Source organism: Triticum dicoccoides, unplaced genomic scaffold (assembly GCF_002162155.2).
Source record: "Triticum dicoccoides isolate Atlit2015 ecotype Zavitan unplaced genomic scaffold, WEW_v2.0 scaffold115239, whole genome shotgun sequence".
NCBI lineage: Eukaryota > Viridiplantae > Streptophyta > Magnoliopsida > Poales > Poaceae > Triticum > Triticum dicoccoides.
In genome coordinates, this window is record NW_021179991.1 from 39,983 (window position 1) to 49,525 (window position 9,543).

The 9,543-nt window shown below is 46.6% G+C and overlaps 1 protein-coding gene across 1 annotated transcript; it reads right to left on the reverse strand.

Annotated features, from left to right (window-relative positions):
* Positions 1 to 4,768: 4,768 nt before the first annotated feature.
* LOC119343089 (putative transcription factor bHLH041) lies at positions 4,769 to 7,487 on the reverse strand. Its single transcript, XM_037614268.1, has 5 exons — positions 7,276 to 7,487; positions 6,908 to 6,980; positions 6,187 to 6,825; positions 5,677 to 6,075; positions 4,769 to 5,194 (listed from the first exon to the last, which is right to left on the reverse strand). Exons 1-5 carry the CDS (start codon positions 7,362 to 7,364, stop codon positions 5,072 to 5,074), a joined length of 1,323 nt encoding a protein of 440 aa, XP_037470165.1. The 5' UTR covers positions 7,365 to 7,487; the 3' UTR covers positions 4,769 to 5,071.
* Positions 7,488 to 9,543: the final 2,056 nt, after the last annotated feature.

The following is a 9,543-nucleotide window of genomic DNA, read 5'->3' on the forward strand; positions in this document are numbered from 1 at the left end:
GTCCCCGTCGCCGCCCCCGAGCCCGCTGTCCTCGTTGCCCCTGCCCCGCGCCGCCCCGAGCCTGTCGTCGCCCCTGCACCGCGCCGCCTCGACGCCGACGTGAGTGTTTTTTTTATTTTTGTTAGATTTTTTTTAGATTCTTTTTGTAGTTCATAGATTTTTTTTGTTAGGTTAGATGTGTAGTAATTTAGATATGTAGTTCATAGATTTTTTTTGTTAGATTAGATTTTTTTTGTTAGATTACATGTATAGTATAATTAATTTGTTCATATTATGTTAGATTTTTTTGTTAGATTAATTAGATTTTTTTGTTAGACTAGATATGTGTAGTAATTAATTTGTTCATATTATGTTAGATTTTTTTTCTGTTAATAGATTTTTTTGGTGATATTATTATTGAATATGCATGTTTGGTGATATTATTGTTAATAGATTTTTTTGGTGATATTTAGATTGTGTAATTAATTTTGTTCATAGAATTTTAATTATTTTACTATATATAGAAGTAGTTTGTTTTTAGTAAGTACTACTAATTTATTTATAGTAAGTGCTTAGTAGTTGAACTACATAGTTGATTTTATTAATAAAACTACTTTTATTTAACTATATATAGAAGTAGTTCCCGCGTCGACGTCGGCGATGCCTATCCCGCATCCTCGTCGTCGTCGACTCGGCGGTGGAGGCCTGCTTGATCAGGGCCATGTTCGGGACTGGGCTCCGCCGGGTTGGTATTGGGAGGTGCTACCTTCCGGGGGACGTAGGTTGGTGAGGAGGCAGCCCGTTGTTGACCCTATCCTTGTTTGGTGGCGGTCGCGTGGGCCAGTGACGGTGGTGAGGCATCCGGACACCGCGGAGGTGGTACGTCACCGTGTCAGCGAGGAGGACGAGCACGTCCGTCGCTACATGGTTGCATTGGAGGGAAGGTTCGACAATACCTGGCAGGTTCTTCAGGGATCTCACTGGAGCTATGATCCTGTGATGGTTCCTTATCTTTGGGTGTCCACCGCCCGCGTCGATACCCGTCGGGAGCTACGGTTCTAGTTGTATTAGTGATAATATTCGACGATGTACGGACAACAAGAGATGATGTACTTTTGCTTATAATTATTGAATGCATGCTAATTTGAATACTATACTTTATTTTATGATTTGGTTTTGCTTATTTTATGAATTGGTTTAGCTTATTGAATGCTCATATTGGATAATTTCTCCTTTATTCCCGTGTGCTAGACAATTTGATATAATTAATAATGCATTCAGGAATGAAAAGGAGGAGCTACGTACATCGATCATCGATACTCAATCCGTGATTAATAATAATGATCTAGTTTAATATTTGAATTATGAACGTATAGGCCGGAAATGTCGTACTCATTGGACGACGAAAACCGCCCGGGGGAGTGCGACTGGTGCCACGACGACCGAGGTATCTGCGACAGGTTCATTGTGCTGGACGAAGACCGGCGCTTCAGCATTAAGCTCGAGGAGACCTTCGATGTTCATACGGTACGCAACCGACGATAATAGTTTTTTATCGTAATTACTCATGACTTCAACTATTTTAATCATGATAATATTTTTCATCTTTTCCAATTCGACTAGCTTATCCCATGCTTTGCAAGACGCTATGTCTTGGAGAGGATGGGTTTTGAAGACCATGAAAGTTTTGAAACCAAAAAAATTATCCTAAGTACCCATCATGGTGTGGATTTTCAAGTAAAGTTGTACAATACTTAGAGTGTAACCCATTTTGGTTGCAAAAATTGAGAAGCACTTTGCGTGTATGGTTTTGATGAGGGTATGCTTGTTACCATGGATCTTGGTGATCCTACAATCGAGCAAGAGAGACCTACGATTTTCGTCCTTGTGGATACACCTCCAATTCTTCCCCCATGTGAGCTTAACATAGTTATTAAGTAATTTATATTGTTTATTTGAAAATAGTTGACAACTTATTCTCCATTGACAGCTTATTTTCATTCTTCAAAGAATGTGCGGAAGATGGTAGACAGAACCTACTACACCGAAGGCTCCGAACTAACTTATCAGGAGAAAAATCATCTGGTCGGATTTTGTACTGATCTTGAGAATTACAATGTCTACAATCGAACTCCTCAACATTATGGTCAATACGTGCCACTAGTGCACGTGTTGAACTACGGTAACTACCATGGAGATATCCTGGTATGATTTTTTACTATTACAACATTCGTGCATCTTTTTGCACACTTTTAAAACTAGTACATCATATCATTGCTAACTACGAAGTTATTACTATGTTTTTCAACAGATAATCCCAAATGATTGTGTGCCTCATCTGATGTATACACGGGGTAGCCTTCATGTTTTGAACATACACCCAGGTCGTCCTACGAATCTCAACTGTCCATACCGGGTTTCTAAAAGAAGTGGAGACATGATAATCAAAGAATGGAAAAAATGTATGGACAGTCGTAAGGAGCTTCTTGGAAGCAACATTCAGCGAAGGGCAAATATTGGAGACAGGATGATCGCCATTCTTCATAATGGAGAGTCAGGGTCTATATTGTTTTATGCTATTTTACCTTAAGGGTGTTTAGGTCCTACCTGATACTGATGATCATGTGCTAAGAACAATTATGTAGGGTTGGGTTCGATGACTATGAGGATGATGATCGTATGACTTATTATTAATAACGAGTAGAAGTTGTATATGATGATGCATGATTAGTAGGACTTGTTATTATAAATATATATATGATGATGTATGATGCAAGCATGCATGAGCATTTTATATCTGCGGGGGTGCAATGAACATAGCAGCAGCGTTGATAAACCAAGGACGAAGATATAAGAGAGGACACTTCTCTCTATTAGCTAGCTATAATAACAACCTAAAAATAACCCCTAAAGCAGCCACTTTTTAAAAAAAATTGACTTTTGGTCCCGGTTGGAGCCACCAACCGGGACCAAAGGCCCCCTGACTGGGGTGGGCGCACAGGGCCACGTGGAGGCACATTGGTCCCGGTTCTGGTTTGAACCGGGACTAATGGATGGAGGTATTAGTAACGACCCATTAGTCCCGGTTCATGAACCGGGACTAAAGGCCCTTACGAACCGGGACTAATGGATGGTTTTCTACTAGTGGAGACTCTTGAGGGCATGGAAGCAGTCTTGTATGATGGTGGCACTCTCTGCTCTGAGTTATAATATCTAGTCGTGACTTAGACTTTTTGGATGTCTTGCAATTATGTATTGCTTCACAAATAATATACTTGCAATATATCATGTTACCGTGTTGCATTATGTTCATTCTGACCATATTAGTGCTTCAAGCTTCCATATTATTTACTTGTTGGTTTATTAAGATCCCATCATGAGAGAACATAGTTCCTAAACTTATGTTACTCATTTTGATCACTCTCATGCAATATTTATATTTTGATGATGGACGAATTTTTTGTGCATAAACAATGCTAATTTGTTAGTAAAATTTCTCTTTGTCGCTTCACTTTCTCAACCGAATTTCTTGGCGATAAGCAATAAGGTAAGCTTAGGGGGTGATGATACGTCTCAGATGTATCAACTTTTTCTGATCACTTTTGCTATAGTTGTGTCCTCTAGCTTACATGATTTCAATAAAACTAACTATTTTGATGTTATTTTCAGCAAAGTTTTCAAAGCTGTTGTTTTCTATGCACAAAAGGCCCCCCGAGAATCCCGGAAAATCATTTTTGGAAGTTGCACTGGAAAAGAGACACGGAACCTTGAAGACGTGCTAGGAGGTGGCATGCCCTAGCTCCTCGCGCATGCCGCGTCATGGGGGTGCATGAGGGTATGATAAAATATGTTGTGCAAGTTCTTATCGCGAGTGCATACAACTATACATGAAATACATGTTTATATAAAATGTTGAATGAGCGATATATTATCATCATCCTATGTTACTGCTACTATATATTTAATTCTACCCACTAGGCCCCAGGCAGCCCGGGTGGTGGCCTAGGGCTTGAGGCCCAATCCTTTTGTTTTTTTTGAAGTTGGCCCAATCCTTTTGTTAACTGTGGCTCCAGTGCTCAAAGGTTGCATGGGACCTAGCCCAATCCTGGCGACACTACTACATGCAACGTGCCATTATCCATCCTTATACATACATATGATAAATGTTTCTCTCTTTCAAATACTTTGTTCTTGGGAACTTTTGGGTATTGCTACTTTTGTTACTCTACTGCAATCAAACAACCAACATTTCATCACATTTACTACTAATAAACTCTCTCAAGCAAGCACTTTGTTTCCAGACGTGGTTGAATTGACAATGCAACCACTAAAGCTTATAAGTGTTTTTTTTGGCTCACGTTGTGTCGAATAAATAAATTTGGTTTGTGATACATCACATCGAAGGTTACTGTTATCCTCTACACCTATTGGTTATCACAACGCCGCCATCTTGGGCGAGGACGTGCCACCAGTGGTTGGGTGTGCGCCATCGGCGAGGGGGCCACGATGGTGGACATAAGATGTGACGCCAGCGGAGCACACGGGAGTAGCTCGTGTACGCTATGGGGACCAGATAGGGTTGGAGTGGCGGCTGACGAGGAGGTGGTCGCCGCCGCCGGAGTGGCAGCTGGTGTGAGAGGGAATGGATGATATTGCGATGGAGTAACTAAAGAAAGTAAGAATCATTGGGCAAACTAAGAATAATGCACTATATTCGGTAAGTCAAGTATAAGCACTCACATGTAATAACAGTCTCCCTAACAAAATCAAAGTGCCTACACATGTATATAAGCTCATGCTGATGAATCGACTACTAATTAATCACTGTGCATATGTTTTCCCACGGTTGGATCGATTGCACGGTCAACATGACGGCGATCTTCCATTTAGTCCTGCGTTATTCGTCCTGTCAGGTTGTTTTGTCACCTCAACCCCGAACAGTAGAATTGTCCATGCAGCGACAGTAACGCAACTAAATTTAGTCTACTATTTTCTGATGGCACTGCATGCATCCGTCGGCGGTGGGTGGTTAGCTAACGGCGGTCTCCTGAGGAGCACGAGGAGCCGACCGTTGGATGGAGCAGCAGCTTAATCATTCGGCGTGCCGAGACCGGCCGGCGGCGTCGCCACGGCGGTCGGCGCCCGTGCGGGCCGCGACGGCCTTCGCCACGGCTTCCCTGACCACCTCCTCCTCCCACTTGGCACCGGACGCTGACTGCAACAACCGCATCAAGATATCCAGTTAAATTTTCCAGTCTATGCAGAATTTAAAAAGAGTGTGACGCGCGCGATATGCGTTACTACTTTTCATCATCATTGAATAGTAAAAATCTAGCTTGCTGGTGCGCTACGTTGGTCATTTTGGTCAACCGAGAGATTCCATATGACAAATCTCAGGTAACCTGGTACACACACTTAATACCTACCTAAGGTTAGCCTAGCTTACAGTTCACGTGTGCACGCACGCTTAGGGTTTCGGCCGGAGTGTGTGTGACACGTCCACTGGCCAAATTGAAATATATGAAGCCAACACGTGATCCAGTTACTGGATTGTACTACTTGCTAGTACAATTTTATATCATGCTCAGCTCAGTTGGTTGATTATGTATACAATTTTATTTTATTTCGAATGGAGTTCCCATCAAAATATCTAAGCATACTGTAAAGAAAAGAATAAGAATAAGAAGAGTGTATTACTTTGAGCTGCATCGTCAGGAATGCTCCGGTGAGGCCGTTGCCGCCGTCGCCATCGCTGGTGCTCATGGCCACCAGGCTGACGTCGCCTTCCCCCATCTGGTCATTGAGGCACTGCAGCGTCCTGAGCACCACGTCCATCGTGTTGCCATGCGCCGGCCTCGCCGCTATCTTCACCGTGCAAACCTCACTCGTAGTCGTCCCATCTTCCCGATCCGCCGCCCCTCTGGTTATTTGGATTTCGACCTTCTCGGCGTCGTCTTCTTCGACCCGGCCGGCGGCGCGGGCACACTCGGCCAGCTGCGCCTGGAGCGCCTTGTTCTTCTCCTCGAGGTCGCAGACCTTGGACTTGAGGGAGTTCACGTACTCCCTGGCGGTGATCAGTATCGACGTCTTGTCCTTCTGTAAAGCGAGACAGATGATCATCATTAGCTAGTCAAAGAACGTGCTACTACCCTACCACTGCTCTCGGAGAAATTAATATGCATGCATTCAAATTATGTTTATGTGTACCTTGGAGCCGGGAGGAAGGACGGTCTTGAGAGCCTGGAAGCTGTCGTTGAGCTTCTCCCGGCGCTTGCGCTCGGAGATCATGTGCTGCAGCTGGTTCACCGACGAAAGCTCGGTCTCCGCCGACGCTTGCTGGAAGTGGTGCTGCTGGTGGCTGTACCTCATCGCCGTTTGCATCTTGACCAGGACGGACATGGATTTCTTGAACATCTTCTGCCCGCATGACGGCTTCGGCCTCCGCCTCGCGCCGAGGTGCCGCGCGTAGCGGCTGAACGCGCTTGCCGGCACCACGCCAGGCTCCATTGCGGCCGTGTCGTGGAAGTTCAGGACGTACTGGTGGTAGTCATCGTCACATGGGAGCACCAGCGGCGGTACATGCGAGGAGACCTCCGGTAACTGCAGGCCGGCGGCGGGCATCGTGAGGGCGTGCGCCGAGGAGTTCTCCGGGCTGCAAGAGAGCGAGGCGGAATGGAACGAGGAGGAGGTGGAGGACGATGAGGGGAAGCTGCAGCCTCCGGCGTGGTGCGAGGGGAGGAAATCGAATTCGTCTAGGACGGACTGCTGCATGCCCACGGCGGCTCCGTCGCCGGCAGCGACGATGTAGGCAGCTGGCTCGTCCTCCATGTTCATCTGCATGCTGATCTGCACGTGCGATATTATCATCAGAAACAGTCAAAGGTGCACAATCGCACGTATGCATATCAATCAATCAATGGATGCTTGCCTGGTTGAGGTGGTGCTGAATCTGGGTGCGCTCCTCCTCCGTGCTGCTCTGCAGCCCTTCAGGGACGACGCAGCTGCATATAAAGAGATCCATCAGACAGATATCCCAGTGGCTAGTAATTGTCTATGGCACCTAAGTAACTTGAACCGAAGCTAAACATGGATTATTCCAACAAATTTGCACCAGTGATGCTAATTAATCAAAGGATCGCCGTCAGATCCATCAACTTTTTTCGAAAAGGAGAATAATCCCGGGCCTCTGCATCAAACGATGCACACAGCCATCAAAGAGATCCGTCAACTGGCAGATCGATATCTGTGCGCGATGAACCGAAACCGATCGAGGTAGGGCGCATAATGCACACACACCTGGCGGCGTAACCGCACATGAAGCCGCTATTACCGGCGGCGGCGCCGCCGTTGGCGCCATAGCCATGGATCCAGCTGCTGCTATCCATGGCGGCCGGGCGACCAGGTGATGCTCGATCACTTCGATCTAGACACCGTAGGTTCGGTCGAGTCTCGCTCAGGTCATCAATGGAAATGGGACCGTGCGTATATATGTGCACGTGTAGATATATAGCTTAGTGGCAAGCCGTCCACGAGGAAGCTAATGTGTGGGGGTTCCCATGGGGGATGCATGCGAACGTGCATATATAGCTGGGGGGCCGTCCGGAGCAATGGCGCGATCATGACAGGCGGCTTGGAGGGAAGAGGGGAGGGGGGCACGTGCGACGGCAACCGAAGCTAGCCATAGCCTTCTTTTCTTTTCTTTTCTTTTTTGAGAATCAGCTATGGGTGGTTGATGATGTCGACGAACTATAAATCTACACGATGATGAGAGAGACCTGGCTGATGGAGGACTTTGGGAAGTCCACGGTCCATTCAGTTGGCCGGAAATATGACACCTTTCGATCGACGAACAAGGCGTGGGACCGGACGGGGCTTAATAAAGATGATATATGTGCATGGAACTTAAACCTTTTGAACACCTTTTGGTTTGGACCGGTATATACACAGCACATGGGGTACCTTCTTAGTTACTTCAGCATGGCTGTGTATAGTCTTCAGAGAAAAGAGGGAAAGACATGGTTGTATGCATGTGAGTAGCTTAAGGCATCTCTAACCGACCCCCTATATCTGTTAAGAGGAGTGAAAATTCGGTTTTACTTCTTTAACCGGAAGCTAGCCGAACCCCTAAAACCAATAGTGGAGCAAAAAAAATAATTCCTCCACCGCTTATTCCGCGCCTATATTTACTCCACCGTTCGGTGGCGGGAGTAAAAAATCTCGCCCTCCTTTGCCTCTCCTACTCCTTAATTCCCGCCTCTGGCGCTGCATCCCGCTGCCCCTATATATGGCCAGATCCCATGGCCGCCGCCCATCCGCAGCGCGGATCCCCAGCACCACGAGGGTGGATTCTTGTCCACAATCGTCGCCGCCCCACCGATGCGCCCCCCTCCCGCCGGCTCTCCGACTTCCCCATCCTCCCTCTGCCGCGACAGCCGCAGAGGAAGAGCCTGGGCGTCCGCCAGTAGCCGTGGGGGACGTGAGTGGAGGAGATAACCGACCACGACACCCACACCAATAAGTGGCTCGGCTCCTTCCACACGTTGGAGCTCACCGCCCTCGAGTACGGCCGGTGACAGGTCTGGTTGCACGGCGCGGCAGCGCACCTCAACTTGCCGTGGGGGACGGTGCCCGTCGAGCTCGACCCGCCACCGCAGGGGGTGTTGAGTGCGATGATGGCTAGGGAGGACCGGGAGGCAAGGGAGCGCATCGCAATGGAGGCCGCCGACGAGGAGTATATGGTGGACCTCCTCCTCCAGTACCTCGAGCTGGTGGAAGCGAAGCGGACGATCTTTTCGGAGCGCATGGTCAACCGGGAGGTCATCGTCCTCTCCGGCGACAAGGAGCACGGCGACGACAACAGAGGCAAGGACGAGGAGGAGTTCAATGTTGAAGAATGGTGGCATGTCTTCACCGACTACGGTGACGACAGCATAGGCCTGGACCCCATGGGCAGTGGAATCTCGCGGGTGGATTGGCTCGCCCTCTATAAGGGTGACGATGATATTTAGTTTTAGTTTAAATTCATGTTTAGTTTTAAGTTCAAGTTCATGTTTAGGTTTAAATCTAATGATTATGTACATTATGTGTTGAATTTCGGTTGTCTAAATCGAATCTATGTTGAACTTATGAAAATTGCTTTTTACTCCGTTAAATTTAGAAGTTCGGCTAGGTTTGATCAAAATTTAGTGAAGTAAAAATCATCTACTAAAGTTTACTCCGCCGATTTGCTGCCCTCTTTTGAGGAGATCGGTTAGAGTTGGCCTTAGTCACTTGTGGTGAACAAGAAAATCTTCTTTGTTACTTCCTTTTGTGTTGACTTCTTTAGTTACTTCCACACAATTGTATATGGCGTGGATATCAAATCTTGCCGTTCATCTTTTTCAGAGGCATTTCAGATAATTCATTCAGTAATTGATTCATGTTAGGAAAATCCTTAGCTACTACTCCCTCCGTTCGTAAATATTTGTCGTGGTTTTATTTTGGAACGGAGGGAGCACTACCAGCAGCTTGCGGCTGACAAAAGGAAAAACAGCCAACATTCACTAAAAGCATCCCCCAAACAAA

Bases quoted from the DNA above. Each gene is read 5' to 3' on its own strand.
- LOC119343089 (XM_037614268.1), bottom strand. From the start codon at position 7,364: ATGGATAGCAGCAGCTGGATCCATGGCTATGGCGCCAACGGCGGCGCC. The intron at 6,076-6,186 runs GTACACATAAAC...CTCGCTTTACAG, and splicing joins TCCTTCCTCCCGGCTCCAAG to AAGGACAAGACGTCGATACT. The intron at 5,195-5,676 runs GTAATACACTCT...CGGTTGTTGCAG, and splicing joins TCCTGACGATGCAGCTCAAA to TCAGCGTCCGGTGCCAAGTG.